Source organism: Rhinoderma darwinii, chromosome 10, assembly GCF_050947455.1.
Source record: "Rhinoderma darwinii isolate aRhiDar2 chromosome 10, aRhiDar2.hap1, whole genome shotgun sequence".
NCBI lineage: Eukaryota > Metazoa > Chordata > Amphibia > Anura > Rhinodermatidae > Rhinoderma > Rhinoderma darwinii.
In genome coordinates this window covers 62,590,057-62,608,686 of record NC_134696.1, presented here as the reverse complement: position 1 = coordinate 62,608,686, position 18,630 = coordinate 62,590,057, and the positions used below count along the sequence as shown (strand labels likewise).

At 40.5% G+C, this 18,630-nt stretch overlaps 1 protein-coding gene across 6 annotated transcripts in view; it reads left to right on the top strand.

The window, feature by feature from the left end:
* The window catches only part of SHISA7 (shisa family member 7), a 187,762-nt gene that overhangs the window by 147,024 nt on the left and 22,108 nt on the right, over positions 1-18,630 (top strand). For 4 of the 6 annotated variants that reach the window (XM_075840000.1, XM_075839997.1, XM_075839995.1 and 1 more), the window contains exons 2-5: positions 3,598-4,378; positions 7,284-7,438; positions 11,452-11,535; positions 15,793-15,852. In XM_075840000.1, coding sequence (XP_075696115.1) covers positions 3,822-4,378; positions 7,284-7,438; positions 11,452-11,535; positions 15,793-15,852 — 856 coding nt within the window. In that variant the 5' untranslated portion in view covers positions 3,598-3,821. The remainder of the gene's footprint in view (positions 1-3,597; positions 4,379-7,283; positions 7,439-11,451; positions 11,536-15,792; positions 15,853-18,630) is intronic. The other 2 variants (XM_075840001.1, XM_075839996.1) reach the window with 1 other exon arrangement.

Genomic DNA, 18,630 nt, shown 5'->3' with positions numbered 1-18,630 from the left:
CTACTGTAACTCACTACTAGTTGGTCTTCCCCTCACTAAACTCTCCCCTCTCCAATCTATCCTTAAGCAGCCATGCTCATCTTTCTGACCAACCGCTACACCAACGCATCTACCCTCCGCCCAGGGGCGTAACTAGGAGAGACTGGGCCCCATAGCAAACTCTTGACCGGGACAACCCCCCCCCCCCCCCGGGCGCCACAAGCAGCCCCCCTTATAAATAGTGCTCCCTGTAGAATGTGCCATACAGCCCCCTGTAGACAGTGCTATATAGCCCCGCCCCATTTGTAGATAGCGCCCCCACCTCTCCCTTGTAGATAGTGCCATACAGCCCCCTGTAGATATTGCCATAAAGCCCCCACTGTATATAGCGCTATACAGCTGCCACTGTATATAGTGCCACACAGCCCCCCTCCCTTGTATATAGTGCCACACAGCCCCCCTTAGTAGATAGTGCCACACACAGACCCCTGTAGATTGCACCACAGTGAGCCCCCTGTAGATAGAGCCACAGCCCTCCCCTTGTTAATAGTGCCACACAGTTCCCCCATGTGTATAGTGCCACACAGCTCTCCTTGTATATAGTGCCACACAGCTCCCCCTTGTGTATAGTGCCACACAACCCCCCCTTGTGTATAGTGCCACACAGTCCCCCCTTGTGTATAGTGCCACACAGCACCCCCTTGTGTATAGTGCCACAAGGCAATGGCGCATCCGAGAAAGTTGTATCATCCAGGGAGATGTCACTCAAAACATGGAAAGGTGGGTTTGGAGGCAGGACTATGTGACTCTTCAGGATAGCGGCACTGCACCATTACCCTTTAATGAGTAATAAGCATAAGGTGTGCGCTGTTTTAAAAGTGGATTTTAAACATTTTGCTGCATCTGAAAAAAACATACAAGGGAATGTTTGGAAATATTGTCAGGTCATGTATTACCGCATGGTGGCGGTTCATGGGGTTAAAACTACCTCACAGATTCCCATTAAATATACAATGAATTGAGAACAATTCCATCTGCCCTGCAATTTTGTTATTATAAATATAACCTATATAATTACAGATCTAAAACCAAGCTCAGTACATTTAGCGCTAATGTATGTATTTGGCTGTCCCTAGCACCGGGGCACCCTCCGGTGCTGGCGATGCCTAGGGGCATGAGAAGGCCTGTGTCGTCCAGCCCATACTTGTTGGAGGCTCGGCGGCGCGGGTCCCGTAGTAGCGGCGCTACCGCTGTAGCAGCCATAGCGGCTGCTAGTGGTGCCACCGGGCATATGGGGGGGCGTGTCGGCCGGCTGCTGCTACGGCTGCTACCTCGGTATTACGCCACTGCTCCTGCCAGTCACTGCACTGGTTTCCCATACCGTTCAGAAATAAATTCAAACTTATTTCTCTCACCCACAAAGCTCTCCACAGTGCTACACCTCCTTACATCTCCTCCCTCATCTCTGTCTACCACCTTACACGCACTCTACGTTCCGCCAACGACCTTAAATTAAAATCCTCCACAATCTGAATCTCCCACTCCCGTCTCCGAGATTTTTCTCGTGCTGCACCAGTCCTCTGGAATGCGATACCACAAACAATCAGATTAAATCCCAATATCCAGTTTTAAACGTGCCCTGAAAACACATCTTTTTAGACAGGCCTATAACATTCCCTAATCTGATGCCTTTCTTTGGCCCCGCTTTTACATTAGTCATGAGAATAAGATTCCCTCACACTCCTTGCACACTAATGCACTTCATGTCCGTCATACACGGACACTGGCTGGTGACCAGCTCATGCAGCTTTATGTGTACCACCCCATGTGTATAAAAGATGGCTGGACCATTGTATTGAAAAAGCACTTTTATATTTTGTCTCCCTTATTTCCTCATAGATTGTAATCTCTTGCGATCAGGGTCCTCACTCCTCTTGTTTGAATTGTAAATTAGCTTTGTAATGTCTTATATTGTTTGTTTCATGTTCCCTCTAAATTGCAAAGTGCTGCGTAATATGTTGGCGATATATAAATAAAGATTATTATTATTATTATATCATGTAAGCAATTCAACGATGGCTGGTTCAAGTCCCCTAGGGGGACTAAGAAAAAAAGTTAAAAAAAAAAAAATGTTTTCTAAAAAAAAATATTGAAAGCAAAAAAAAAACGTTTCCCATTTTTGTTAAAAAAAAAAAGTTGACCTATCTAGTAGCGCCGAGTCGGTAAAAGTCCAAACTATTACAATATTTTTTTGTTACCTTAGCTCCCCAAAAAAATGGAATAAGAAGTGATCAAAAAATTTCATGTACCCCAAAATGGTACCAATAAAAAATACAGATCGCCCCGCAAAAAATAATCTCTCACATTTCTCAATCGACGAAAAAGTCACGGCTCTCAGAATATGGCGACACAAAGCAATTTTTTTCTTTAGCAAATCGCTTTTTATTATAAAACTGTTAAAACATAAAAAAATTATACATTTTGTAACGCTGTAATCATATCAACTCGTAGAATAAAATGAACATGTTGTTTTTACCGCCTGATGGATTGTTGTAAAAACAAAACCTCCCAAAAAATGCCGTAATTGCTGTTTTTTGCCCATTTCACCCTACAAATAAAAAAAGTTATGGCTTTTGGAAGGCTGGAGGATAAACGAAAATGAAAAAAAGAAAATTGACCATGTCCTTAAGGGGTTAATCCAATTACTATTCAAATTATCGTTACTAAAACCAGTGTATTTCCTCACACATAAATTGATGGGCCTTTCTCACTCACGTCACAAAGAAAAAGGGCAATTAATAACCAAATGAAGTCTCTTGCATGAAAATAAAAACGGTTGGGAATTTAATACTATGAATAACATGTGACATTTTAAAAAATCGAATATTGATTAAAAGGTTTTAGGGTGAAAAGAACATAAAAATACAATATTCATAACACTGCACAAAAGTACTGACCGCAATGATAGGTAGATACATTGAGACAATGGCCTTATGTCTTTAACAACCTAATGCAATTAACAACCTGATGTACTAATAAGGTAAGACGTTTTCGTGGTCCTTATAAAGGAAATACTTTACCTTTGGTTCTGTGACTTGGAGGCAGAACGGAAAAATATGGTATTTTATTTTACATTTTTGTTGGCTTAAATGGAAACATCTTCATTATAGAATACTGCTACGTAAGTACTAAATACAAAAATACATAAAGGGTCATATTGGGCATCTGCATATGTGGTAAAATAACAAAAAATCTCATATTCACACATGGACCACCACAGTCCCTGGTTACATTGCAGCAACAGCTGCCAATCACTGTCGCTCATGTGCAATACATACTGGCATCATACTGGAGTAACTGGCTGCAGTAATTCTTTGTCATATCATATTACACATAACTAATGTCAATTTAATAAAAACAAAAAAATTGTGGGAATTTCATTTTATTAATTGTCACTATTAAGTTAACACTATAAAATGTCTACGTGTATAACATGAATTTTATGTTGTCTTCTCTATTCAAAATGTTATTAAACAGTTGCAAACAAAAAAATGAGGTTAGGCTTTGTTTGGAAAATACATTATATTTTATTGTCTAATCTTTTATATTCTCTTTTAGGTTTTGTTCAGAGCCATTTTTGTAATGAAGACAACTTTTTATAAAGTTTATTAAAGCAAAATTAAAAGTTGAAAGTGAGTTCAATCTACATGGTCCTCCATTGTTCATCATTTGAAGACTTTGAAAGCTCTGCAGCCGAACAACAAACAACAAGGCTCTTCTTCCATACATCAAAAGAAAACTATATTTTTTACTGTCACAGATTGCCATAGCTCTCATCTGCCATGTATCATCTATTAACAGTGTTAATCGGTATTACTTTAGACGCTTTTGGGGTGCACTCAGCTCTCAGTGTTAGTGCTGTCCAGAGTCGAAAACAGATGAACCAAACACAAGCATTGCCAATGCTGCTTGCTCTCATGAAGCGTCCCCAGGCATCCCAGAATTCCTCTTCAGCACTGAGCCAGAACTTACCAGAAATGTGTTATGGATACTATGATGTGATGGGGCAATATGATGCCACCTTTAACTGTACCACAGGTACATATCGTTTTTGCTGTGGCACATGCCATTATCGCTTTTGTTGTGAGCATCGTCACAAGCGCTTGGACCAAGACAGTTGTAAAAACTACAACAGCCCTTTCTGGGCACACACAACCCAGCCTATTACCACCAGTGCTAACAGCAAGCTGAACGATAATGGACATGCAGACCAGACCAATAGCACCGTCTATGTCATCTGTGGTGTCATTAGTTTCACCCTAGCCGTGGGCATCGGAGCCAAAATTGCCTTTAATAAGGCTTCTCGACGCCCACGGGGGAGAGAGATTAATGTACCCAGGTGAGTTGGTAAAAAATGGAATATCTGATAAAAACATTTTATATGATACACAAGGGAATTACAAAATGTAAAACCATTATTGCTTTTTCTTCTATAGCTTAGCTTTAATTTAACAGGACTATGAGTAGATACAGTACAGTATAATAATTGATCAGTTAGCTTTGTCATTTGAACTTTCTCCAATACAATTGTTATTGAAAGTTTAAGAAGATTAGCCTTTTTTATTTAAGGGAGTTAGTATGCTACCTAAAAATAATTTACCTTAATCAGGTCATATATGTAGCAGAATTTTTAGAAATCTGTTCAGCCACATAGTGACATCCCTAGTATTTGAATGTGTTGGTTGATTTAATCTTGCTGAAGAAACCTCACAAATTATAATTTTTACGTAAATGTAACTTCTGAAATAACTCGTTCGATATTTTATATACACTGACTTCACATTTTTATATCTTTTACAAAGCTCCTCTCCTCCATTGTGAAATTTTCCATAAATTATCTAAACATACTGTCAAAGGGTTGTCTAAAGATTAATAAGCGGGTTAAAGAGGATAAAAACTTTGATTCAACCAACATGTACACAAAAAGTTACAGAAAATGTTTTTATACACTAGCATGCTATTGAAAAAACGGAAACGTTTAGAAGGTATTATATAGCAAAAATATGTTTTTAGTCCATTCATCTCTTCAAGCTTGTTTGTATTATGTGAACGATCCTTTAAGGCGGTTTTCCAGGGCTTTTTTTTTTTATGACATCAAATAAAAAGAAAGATGTATTTTCATATATATTTTATCAAATATATCTGTCCTGTGACACCGCATCTATGCGGTCGTGTGATATAATCACAAGACCATAAATCCTAGAGACAAGAGACACAGAACGGAAGGGATTCTACCATCAAAAGTATAGACTTACTCAGATACATGTTCAAAACTGAGTAATACCTGGAAATGAAACATCATACACAAAAGGCGGCAGCCACTAGGTCAATAATGTATGCATTACATAAACCATCAATCAATGAATACCAAATATCATTATGGTATGAAACCATTACATTCTATCTGATATGTATACAAAAGTCTATATTTTTTTCATCTTTGTAATGCATACGTTATTGACCATAGTTTTAATTCCGTTTTAAACATGTTTTATCTGAATAAATTGATACTTTTTATGGTGGAATCTCTTCTGGTCTGTGTGTCTTGTCTGAAGAATTTATAATTGCGACGTGAACTCAGCATTTTTTCATTCTTTGTGCTTGGGGGTCTATTGTTTATAGGTTGAATAGTTTCATCGTCCAACATTTCTGGTCTTTACGCACATGGGAGATGTGGTCACATGATTGCGTCATATGACCACATGAACATGATAGCACAAGCACAACACATCATGGGGGCTGTTTTAATATCATAGGATGTAGCCTTAGCACAGCAGGGAATGTGGGCATAATCACAAAAGGGACACATTGGTAATTATCTTCTTACTTTCTAATATCCAACTTTTTATTTAATGAAGAAAAAAAATGTCCTGGAAAACCTTATTAAATATAGAACAAGTTTAACAAAATATGTTTTAACTCCTTGTGAAATGCTGTGCATCATCTGTACAGCTGACCATGAAGGCTCCTTTGCTAGGAATCCATCAGATCATCTGACCATGGCTCCTCTCCTGATCTGCTTCCAAAGACAGTTTTTTGTTTCATCCTGCCAACCAGATTTTCAGTGGTAAACAACAGTATCTGATGAGAAGTTTTGTTACTATCATTATAATTTTTATATTTTTACATACACAACAATTTTTAGATAACTCACACATGTTTTAGGGGTGACACATACACATAGGCTTGCAGCAAACTATGCGTCTTGTGGCAAATATCTTTTAAATGCCACTTTTCAGAGAGATTCATTGCACTTATAACAGTCAAAAGCCCCCCATTGAATCCTCACACAATAACAGTGAAAACCACTGCCTCCTTCCATAGACAGTACAAGCACAGCGGCTCGCCATATAAACTGATAAATAGAGACCCCCACAAAATGACTTTTTTATGCTCCCACTTCGCTTGCTGTCCGTAAACCTCCCCAAAATTGCGCAAACCCCCTCCCCTTTTGTGGTTGGGGACAGTTGACGATTATAGTATGCTATTATTATGTATACTTTATTTACCAAGACCCAATAATCCCTGAACCATCTGAACATCAGCAGCAGCAGTAATACTATAGAAGATTTTTACGATTTTAAAGTTCTAGTATTAAAACCATACCCTTAAAATTTAGTCAGTGGCGTATATTGAATCTCTTGGACTCCGATGCAAGATCTGTACCAGAGCTCCGTAGCCATCACAAGTCCTTAATAGAGCTGGTCTCATTATATTGGAAGAGGGACATTTTGGGCGCCCTCTAGCTCCAGGGTCCATGTGCAACTGCAACTTTATTTTAGACCCCTTAATCCTTCTCACTAGGTTTTTAGCTGAGCTCAAGCAGACTTTTGCTAATCTAAAACAGAGAGTACAAAAAAGCACCTGTGATAGAACCCTAGTTATAAAAAAAATTATACTTCATTAGGCATGTTAACCGGGATGCATTTGGATGAATTAAATGTTGCAATATTATTTACTTGAATTACCTGTGCTAATCGCTCACTGGTCAAAATTCAAAGAAGAACTTTGGGTGCAACTATTTGTTTATTAAAAATATATTCTCTAAGGTCAGGATCTTTAATACCGGCAACACAGGAACATGCAAAATATTTATATTTCTAGGGTTCGTACAAAGATTTATAGGGTTCATATACACACACAATACAGCTTCTTGCAAACCTTCCCTAATGTCAATGATTTCAACTGGCAGAAGTGATAAAGTAACATTTTATTGTGATATGTTTATTAATATCATTGTTCAGAGCTCTTGTGGACATTCTCCGTCACCAGTCAATTCCTGGGAACCATGGCGAGAGAAATAACAGTACTGTTGTGAGTTTAGGAACACATGATAATGGACCATCACGTCCTCCAAAAAACCTCTATAACCCAGTAAAGTCTGCAAAGAGCAATCATGGTGAGTAAACTCTTGGGATATCTCTTCTGTATAGTTATATGCTGAAAGCACAGACATGTAATTAGTTAGGTTTATTTCATCCGTTTAATACCCTGGGGGGATTATGTGGACATTGTACATAGTGATCTTATGTTCAGCTAATTGACCATAGAAACCCATTAAATGAAGCTCCATATCACGTCACGTCTAGAATTTAAGAAGATATAAAGAAATTTTGCGTTCAAGTTACTGAAAATAAAAAATCTGTCTGGAAAAGAATGCTTAAAAGACAATTTTAATATTAAATCCTTTAAAATTTGGGCTAGACTAGCCAATATATTCCTGAAGATACCAGGCTAACCAGGTAGGTGAAACCTAGTTAAGGGTATCAATAGTGAGTAATATTCACATAAAGTTCAACTATTATAGCAATTCCACATAATCCTAGCTAAAAATATATAAACTATCCCTACCTGGGCTAGTAGCAAAGGGTGCATTCACACTGAATTGAGATCTGATACCTAGCAGAGTGTGCATTCACATTCAATAGCGACAAAGCAACACCGAAGACACATTGTGCATTCACACTGAATTGAGCCCCAGCACATAGAAGTAGTAATACACACTCATAGACAACAACGAGGCACCTATGGCAATAGTGTGCATTCACACTTGACAGAGATGTAACACCTAAGACAAGAGTGTGCATTCACACTAAGGCCCAATTCACATGACAGGGATTCCTGGCCATTTTTTGAACGGCCATCACACGGCCGCAGTAGGAACAATGGACCCCAAATGGGCCTATTCACATGGCCGATTTTTTTAATGCCACACTGCCCCCCTTGTAGGTAATGCCATACATCCCCCCTGTAAGTAATGCCACACAGCCCCCCTGTAGGTAATGCCACACAGCCCATGTAGGTAATGCCACACAGCCCCTTTGTAGGTAGTGCTATGCAGCCCCCTTGTACATAGCCACCCCCTAATGTGGCACCCCCCCCCCCACAACGCCTGAGACTATGCTTCAGAACTTCAGAAGTCCATGACGTCACTGTCCATATATGGACAGGGACTTCTCCTGGAGCGGAAATACCGGCCACAACGCCGGGGATTCCGCTTCAGAAGTCCCTGACCTCACTGTCCATATATGGACAGTGAGGTCAGGGACTTCTCCTGGAGCGGAATTACTGGCCACAACGCCCGGAATTCCGCTTCAGAAGTCCCTGACCTCACTGTCCTTATATGGACAGTGAAGTCAGGCAATTCTCTTGCAGCAGAATCTCCGGCCAAGACTTTGGCTGAAGGTGTGACAGGAGATTAGGGATTCCGCTCATACAGGCAGCAATAAAATACCCTCCTCCTCCTCCTCCTCACATGCACTTCGCACTGTGAGGAGAAGAGAGTGAGCGGCAGAATGTACGGCCTTCACTCGGATCACATCCGAGTGACAGCCGTGCTTTATACGGCCCCATAGACCTACAGGGGAGCTGTGTGGCATTACCTTCCAGGGGGGCTGTGTGGCATTAAAAAATTGATTGTGTGGATAGCCCCATTTGGAGTCTATTGTTCCTACTCTGGCCGTGTGACGGCCGTTCAAAGAACGCCGCCACACAGCCGAGAATCCCTGTCATGTGAATAAGGCCTAAGACCGGATTAAACACCTAACGGGTTTCTGCCTCCTTTGTTTATATAGGACGTTTCTTTAGAGGTGTATAGTGATATGGATTTCAATGTGTTTGCAGGTGTTTATGGTGGTTGGGTATGTGTATCTGACTATTTTTTTCAATGCTTTATCCTCTAATGACCTCTCACTAATGTCAGTATACATTTCTTCCTGTTTTATATAGTACGCCTCTATGTGGGTTTTCAGCCGCTTTGAGGTTCCCACGGTATTGTGACGCTAGGTGTCGTTGAATATGCTCAGTGAAGATAGATCTGGACGAGCTCCTGAGAGGGTGGGGCGTCTGATGAAATGGCGCTTCTTCATTGGGGGCATGATTTAATGGTCCAGCCTCTGGATGGGCAGGGCTTAGTTCTTGTACATGCGCTGCAGTCAGATACCAGAGCCGTGCTGTTAGAGTAAAGTTCTAGCAGACACAAGGTGGCTTGAAAACTGTGCACGAAAAATTATGTGCTATACTGCCCTGTTTCACTATACACCTCTGAAGAAACGTCCTATATAAACAAAGGATGTAGAAGCGTGTTAGGTGTTTAATCTGGTCTTAGACCTTACTCACATGACAGGGTTTCCTGGCCGGGTGACGGCTGTTCATAAAACGGCCGTCACACGGCCGCAGTAGGAACAATAGACCCCTAATGGGGCTATTTACACGACCGATTTTTTGACAGTCTGGGAAACCCGGCCGTTATAAAATGGGACATGCCCTATTTTCGGCCGTTCACCCGGCCACCCGGGTAATACACGGCCATCACTTGAATGTGCTCCAAGTGACGGCTGTGTCTTCCATCGCTCGCTCTCTCCTCCTTCTCCCCACAGTGCAAAGTGCATGTGAGAAGGAGGAGGAGGGTATTTTTTTGCTCCCTGTAGGAGTGGAATCCCCAATCGCCGGCCACAGCTTCAGCAACGCTGTGGTCAGGGATTGGGGATTCCGCCGCTCCAGGACAAATCCGTGACTTCACTGTGTCCATATATGGACACAGTGACGTCACAGACTTCTGAAGCGGAATCCCCGGTGATGTGGCCGGGGATTCCACTCCAGGAGAAGTCCGTGATTTAACTGTGTCCATATATGGACACAGTGACGTCACAGACTTCTGAAGCGGAATCCTCGGCGATGTGGCTGGAGATTCCACTCCAGCAGAAGTCCCTGCCTTCACTGTCCATATATGGACACAGTGACGTCAGGGACTTCTGAAGCGGAATCACCACCGCTGTGGCTAGGGATTCCGATCCAGGAGAAGTCCCTCACTTCACTGTCCATATATGGACAGTGAAGTGAGGGACTTCTCCTGGAGCCGTCCCCTACAGGAAAGTAGGGGGGTGCCATCTATGGGGGGTGACTATGTACAAGGGGGCTGTGTAGCACTACCTACAGGGGGGCTGTGTGGCATTACCTACAGGGGGGCTGTGTGGCATTACCTACAGGGGCTGTGTGGCATTACCTACAGGGGCTGTGTTGCACTACCTACAGGGGGCTGTGTGGCACTACCGACAAGGGGGTCTGTGTGGCACTACCTACAAGGGGGTCTGTGTGGCATTGCTTACAGGAGGGCTGTGTGGCACTACCTACAAGGGTGTCTGTGTGGCACTACCTACAAGGGGGTCTGTGTGGCATTACCTTCAAGGGGACTGTGTGGCACTACCTACAGGGGGCTGTGGCAGTATATACAGAGGGCAGTGTATGGCATTATCTACGGAGGGCAGTGTGTGGCACGGAGGTTGCATCCTATGTCACTGCCACGCTTAAAGTCACTGAGCTCTTCAGTACGAGCCATGCTACTACCAATGATATTTATATTTTTATGCACCTGTTTGCAATGGGTGAGGCTAAAACACCTGAACTTAATAATTGGGAGGGGTGTTCACATACTTTTGGCCATATTATAAATTAGAACTCTAGGGATTGCTGGGGAAGGCGGGACAAATTAATAAATTAAATGAAAAATGTTCTATCCTACATTTATCATGCTAAACTTCAAGTACAGAAGGTGGTGGGTACATTCTGAGTCTCCCCCTGTCATGGGCACCGAGGCAGGACCCTGCGTCAAAGTGTCCAGAGTTTTTATTATTTATAATACTAAAAACTGTGAAACAACTCTGACCTGTGCTTTAATTTTATAAGACAAAACTCCACCTGTTGAGACAGAGCTTATTAGTCATGTATAAACTATAGCATGCAGGGTCTGAGAGGTAGATTTCACCGTCTCCTCCACTAGGGTAAGGTTGAGGGTGTGGATGTCAAAATCTTGTTTAATAAAAGTCATTTCAGACTTCTATGACGCTTTAAATCTTGATGGCATGAGATGTTAGATGGGAAGATGTCCAGCATTCATTTCATTTTTCTCATTAGGGCGCCTTCCCCAGAGAGCAACACAGGGTGCAAGGGCTGTGCCAGGTCACCAGATGCAAGGGAGACTGTACAGAAAGGAGCATGGTAGGCTTACTGTAAGAAGGCAGAGAATACTGAAGAGCTTTTGTGACTTCAAGACCCCTGAAAGGGAGTGGTGAGCCGACCCGTAGCAAGTCTCTCTAGTGATGTTACATTGGATAAAAGCTTTACTGTAAAAATGAAAATCACTAACTTGGAAGTTTAGCACATTAATGTATACAGTCCCTCGGCTAGCCATGATCAGTATCTTCTGGAGTCAGGAACCCAGCATTTGGGTCCTGACCCATATGCAAGACCCTGCTTGAAATTAGTTGAGGACAAATTTTTTTTTTTATGAAACAAATTCAATACAATATTGCGATATGCTAGTAAAATCACAGAGTTTTCAATCCACATCACAACCACTGGGTGGCCACACATAGACACATATAACATAGACATCTTGTGACAGAGTATCGCAAAATCATGTTGTTTTTTTTCAAAGGTGGTCATCTCGCGCTACACATCTTAGGATATATTGGGATAAGAGGAAAGGAAGGTCACATCTGTAGCATATTTTAGTACTTATAGAAACATAAGTTTGTTAAATTAATTTTAAGTCATACCAATAAAGATTACATTTTAGTTTTTATTTACTACTATACCCCGTGAATTCTGGGAAATTAGTGTGATGTTATTTAATGTATAATCAGTACTTTTCATTTACAAGCTATTCATATACTGTATATTGTTGTGAGACAAGCTAGTTTAGATGTAAAAGACGCCGCAGCCCTGACATATTTTACACAATAACTGCAGAATGTGTTCCTAGAGTTTAAAGTTTTACAAGGCTATGAATGAGAAACACATAGTTGTTTCCGTTATGTTCATATGAGCATTCTCAATATGTTAAACTTCAAAAATGCACATTTTACAAGAATGGTTCTTATTGAAGATTGTTTTTATTATTTTGTATACATTTTGCGTTACATAGTCAACCTTTAAAATTGTTTATGATTCATTATTTTAATTGCCTTAGCAGCAGCTGCCTGGCACTAGTAACTAAAGTTATGCTAACTATCCACCAATTCCCAAGTTTCTTTTAGTGTCAGTATATATGTTCACAGAACCAAACAAATATAGCAGCTTTAGCGGGCGAAAAGTATAGTCAGTGATTATTTAGTCTAAAAAGAGATCACAGAAAAATCAGCTGATCAAAAAAATTACATAGTAAAACGTAACCTTTAATTTAGCCCAGGTTACCGTATGTAACGGTTGCACTATCATCATGGTCTGCAATGAGGAATTCCAGGACTGAACTAGCCTGGAGAGCTTCCCTGTGAATTGATGAGGTTATCTTCTCCTTCTCTGTATTACATACGGTAACCTGGGTTATGAGCAGCTCAACCCACACGATACATTGGTTTTATTTGCTGTTGTACATTGCTGATAATCTTGAACCAGTAGGACTTATTGAATCCACCTCTGTTGCATTATGTCTTACAAGTATTTATCTTGTTTTTTGCTATTTCTTTTTCACTACTAGTTTTGTTCCCTGATGAACCTGACAATTTTCAGGGGAAATGCGTTGGAACGCAGTTTATTATGTCTATCTTTTTAAGTCAATCAGAGCCACCTCTGTGGACATACTGATTTCTTTTTCATCATTCACAACCTCCGTTTGGTGATTGTGCTATGTTTTTATATGAGTATATATATTTGCTGGGTATCATTTATTTTTTTCTTCATTTGTGCCTACCCATTGTTGTACACAGTTGGAGGTTTTTGCACATATTTGCTTTTTATATTTGTGCACTTGCCTATCTATGTCCCACTGTACCTGATATCCACTATAAAGAATTGGCTAGGCCATTAATAGGATATCTAGGGTACAGGTTGGAGGTTGGTGTCGTCCCCTGAGTAGGGAGGGGCGTTACTCCCACTAGGAAGGGTGACCTGATAGGGTATACCAGGGTCAGTTGTTTTCTTGTTCTCTCAACTCAATGAACAAAAGAAAAAAACCCTCTCCCCTCACCCTTATTATTATTATTTGCATCACTATTTGGAGGGATAATAATTTTCCCTTTTTTATCCCAATTTATTAATTAAAGGTTACGTTTTACTATGTAATTTTTTGGATCAGCTGATTGTTCTGTGATTTCTTTAGTGTCAGTATATAGACATAATTTATCCTCTCTTGTGTTGATCACTTTACATAGCTCAAATTGTAAAATATTGACATTTTACTCTAAGCGCTCTACAAGGTTATTACTATTATAACATATTGAATAGAAGAGGTCCCAATAATTACCACTGTGGTACCCCATTGGTAACTGTGGACCAATCGGAGTATGTTCTATTAATAACAACCCCAAAGTTTTTCTCCTTGAGACAGTTATTATCTCAATATCACAACATTTTCATGTTATCTACCACCCTTAGTGTGGAACTGTATCAAATACAAAGTCTAGATATACAACATTGACAGCCTTAAGCATCGTGGATACTGCCGTATCATGGATTCATGTTGTATGGACCCATATGCAGCGTCCTGCCATAGGTCATATGGCATCTCTATGCATATAGAGGTATAAAGAGGTTTTTATTTGGATTATGTATAAATTTGAAAGAAAACAATTGTGCCATGTTCCATCAAATGCTATTTTATTAATGTGTTCTTCGTGTGCATGAGACCTTAGGCTGGGCTCACACATAGAATACAATATAGTAACATTTTCATTGCAGAATTTTCTTTATAAAACGTGATATGCCCTGATCTGGATATTTAGGCTGGGTGCACACGTAGTGTAATTGTTACAGAATTTTGATAGCAACAAAGTACAGTACAATGCAAGTGAATTAGCTTTTGATAAACCCTATTCACAAACAGCAGTAAAAATCCACTGGAGATTCTAGGTATACTGCAGATTTGGAAATCCATAGCTTGCCTCTCTGTTGTGGATTCCTTCTGTGAATTTTCCCCATTGCAATGCAGTAGTTAACACATTATAGTAACTACAACATAATTGCATGCCTGATATTTAAATTTTTTTATTTTGTATGTGCAAACACTGACACCCTGTGGCCATCGGTGGAGTTTTCACATCAATTTATGCACATTAGTCACCGAAATGCCACACGGTCTTCCTAAACCAAAAAGATATGCATGTCATCACAAAACAAAAAAATAGGTTTATTACTCATTTTAGGCTGAAGTAAGTAGATATAAATCACTTGCTTTTGCTCCTGTGACCAAACATGAATTCAGAATAGGTAGTAGATAATAGAGATACCACCTAAATATAATGATTCAGCTAATTAGGGCTGTGGTACAGAGGCAGACTTTGAATTGTCTGGCCCCCAGGTCAAAATGGGTCATGGGCCTCTTAACACCCATTTAATATAATTACTGTCCAAATTCCTTGCTGGTCCCTACTGCTGATCCTCTGCAATGCTGTGAGTATGAAGCCAATTTAATTATGCGCCCATAGTGACATCACCAGAGTTGTAGCTAGGTTTTCTTTCACTCGGGCCAAGGATTTAGTTTGCATCCTGGTCAAGCCTTGTTGGCACCCTGCCGGCATAATACCTAGGGTCATTCCCTACCAGCCCCTGGACGCCACGGCCACATCATCCAATGACAACTCTGTGAACAGAAAGTCACAGTGGTCTACAGTCATTGAAATGTGCAGTCGAGGCATCAGAGAAATGAGGAGGACTGGTGAGGAATTTTGACAGTAAGTATACAAGACTTTCCTTTATTCGACTTTTTTTTTAGGTTTGCAGCATTTTTGTGGTCCCAGAACTCACGATCCCAAGTACAGGCTTACGTTGCTGTTCCTGGGAGCCCCATAAGAATGGAGTGGTAGTGTGCATGTTCGGCCACCACTCCATTCATTTCTATAGAGCTGCCGAAGATACAGTAGCACTCGGCAGCCCCATAGAAATGGATAGATCCCCACCGATCAGATATTTAGCACCAATCCTGTGGATAGGTGATAAGTAATGATTATGGGAAAACCCGTTTAATGAAAGTGCCATTAACTGTCCATAAAGGATGCAATACACATCTAGTATAGCCACATGTTTTATCATTACAGTATAATAATTGAACTTTTATTATTATTATTATTATTATTATTTTTTTTAATAATAATGATGATGAAAATAGGATTTTTAATAATGGACCTATACTATATATAAATAGGCTGGACATATTAGTTCCAAATGTAACTGCTATATTTTTTATTCAATAATTTGAAAAAAATATTGTACTTAATTAAATTAATTGTAAATATATATTTGTTTTGTATCTTTTTATAGATAATATGCACCATAATTTCATCCTCACTGTTAACAGCCCAAAGCATGCAGCCACATTAGGTAAGTTTTAAGTTAATCACTCAAAATGATGTCTGCTTAAAAATAGATGTTTCCAGTCCTTTGACTATATGAATCAGACATGTCCGTAGGGTCTGACATCTGGGACTCCATCTGGGAGCTGACAAGAATGGGTGGGTCCCAGTCCCGCTTGTGCCCCTCTTTATGAGACAGAACAGAGAACTCTGGCGGACCCAGCTCATCCTTATGTGGTCAGCCTTTCATTTGAAATGAATTGTCAGATGCGCATTTCCCCAGCGATAGCAGCTGATCACTGGGGGTTAGAGAAGCCAGACCCTCGGTGATCATGTGATCGCCGAGAATGGTCCTATTTAACAAAGGAATCAGAAAAAAAGCACACAATGGCGCAACATAGGGCATCATCATGCGATAAATAGGAGAGGCAGGAAAGTGAAAGTTGTACACTCACCTAGCGGCGGCGTTAAATGTAAATCTGCCTGATGAAGTTTAAAAGGTTAACATTTGCATGACTCCAGAGAATCTTCCTTAATACCACGAATGGAATAGTGACTTCCTAAAGGGTCATTTTTTGTCGTCTTGCACTCAGAATTTCATAGTACATCTCAGCATTCGATATTGCTACTTAACAAAGGGGATGTGCTTGTGAGACAATTCTTTTTTTTTTTTTAAAATCAAGTTTTTATTAGTTTTACACTAGACAGAGTATGAAAAACAAACACGCAGTGTGAAATACACTGCCCATTGTATTAGTATAATAAAAATAGAGCGTACACTGTCACATTTAGTAGTTAAATCAAAGATATAACAAAGATAGCAACAATAACAGTAATAATCCCCTCCCCCCATCCCTTCCTGTGCGCATCAAGAGAATCAGTCATAATTATGACTAAGAAACAATACAATCCCCAATGTTATCTCATCCTGATATGGGAACTGGTATGCGACCCTGAAGGATTTCCACAAGAAACCAATTGGTCTGCTCAAATTGAAAAAAAAGTCTGTCACACATTAAGCGGGAGAGTGTTAATAAATGGAGACGATGCCCTAAAAAAACGCTGAGTACGTTTTTACTTATCTGTAAGAGCATTCAGATGATCAATTTTCAACACAAATTAAAATTTTGACTGAATCAAGGATAATGGTGGCAACACTAGGTTCAACCAATGCTGCAATATACTTTTCTTTATGGCTGCAGCCCAAAAGCACAAGAATTGTCGTGTTTGTTTGGACATTCTATCATCCTCAGATGTCTAGTTATTCAATAAGTCCCATTCAGGGTTAAGAGGAAGCAATAAACTAAAAGTGGTAAGTATATGATCTCGAAAATCCTCCCACAACTCTCTAAGTTTTGGGCAATCCCATAATTTATGGAAGATGTTTACATTAGGAAGACCACATTTAGCACATGTATAAATAGAACCTGGAGACATCTTAGATTGGATGTAAGAGTTAATGTATGGTCTGGTAACTACGTTTTGTAGTTTTAAGGTTGCATTTAAAACATCTTCCACTTCAAGGCTAAGAATAGCCCTAGGCCACTTGGCATGACTTGTAGTGAGCTTGTCCCACTCTATAGAAGGTCTAACAAACCTATAAATGGAACTAATATAACTGAGCTTAGTCCTTGCCTTCTTTAGAAATAGATAAATACAGGAATCTATAGATTCAGTCTTAACTTCGGCCAGAAGTTTCGATTGGTGGGGGTCCGAGCACTGAGACCCCCACCAATCGCTAGACCGAAGCAGCTGAAGTGCTCGTGTGAGCGCTCAGCCGCTTCGTGTCTGTTCGGCTTTTTCCAGAAAGCCAATGTATCGGAGTACGGGCTCATAGACTTTCTATTGAGTCCGTACACCGATACATTTATTTGCAGAAATAGCCGAACAGACAGGAAGCGGCTAAGCGCTCACACGAGCGCTTCAGCTGCTTAGTTCTAGCGATTGGTGGGGGTCTCAGTGCTCGGGCCCCCACCAATCCAAACTTCTGACATGTCTCTATGACATGTCAGAAGTTTGTCAAACATTTAGCTACACTTTAAGGTCCTTAATACATAACTGCGGGCCTGTAAGTAGTCAAATTGGGAACCGTCCAATGCTGGGAATTTGAGACAGGCCTCTCTAAAAGATAATATGATTGTGATCTAGCAGATCTACAAGTAAATTACATCCCTGGGTAGATAACACCTTGTACATCTCTGGTGGCCGCCCCTCCAAAAACGTGGCTTACCACAGTAAGACAAAAATATGGACGGTTTAACATCTACCTTACATAATTGTCATAGTTGTCTCCAAGTTTGAATTGTGGTCCAGAGTATTGCAATCTCTCGCACCCCTACTGGAAGTTCCAAATAAGACAAATGTAAAAGCCCTTTTACACCAGCCGGTGCAGAAAGCGCCGATCAACGAGATATCATTGATCGGCGCTCGTTTGCTCCTGTCACATGGAGCTATGTATGGGGACGAGCGGATGTTACTCCGATCGCTCGTCCCCATACCTTATTATCATGTTGGCAGCGCGTCTCCCTATTTACACAGGGAGATGTGCTACAAACGATAATATTATACTTTTTTAAAACTATACGACCAGCAGATGATCGAACGTTTGCTCGTTCAGCTGCTGATCGATGCCCTGTTTACATAGGGCAATTATCGTCAACGAGCGTTCTATGAATGCTCGTCTGCCCAATATTCGCCCAGTATAAAACCCCCTTAACAGTGATTCCATAGTAATGTGAGGGTAATAGTGAGCTTCTAGGTGTGTATTGATAAAATGTGGTACCCTGCGTAACCAGACACATATGTA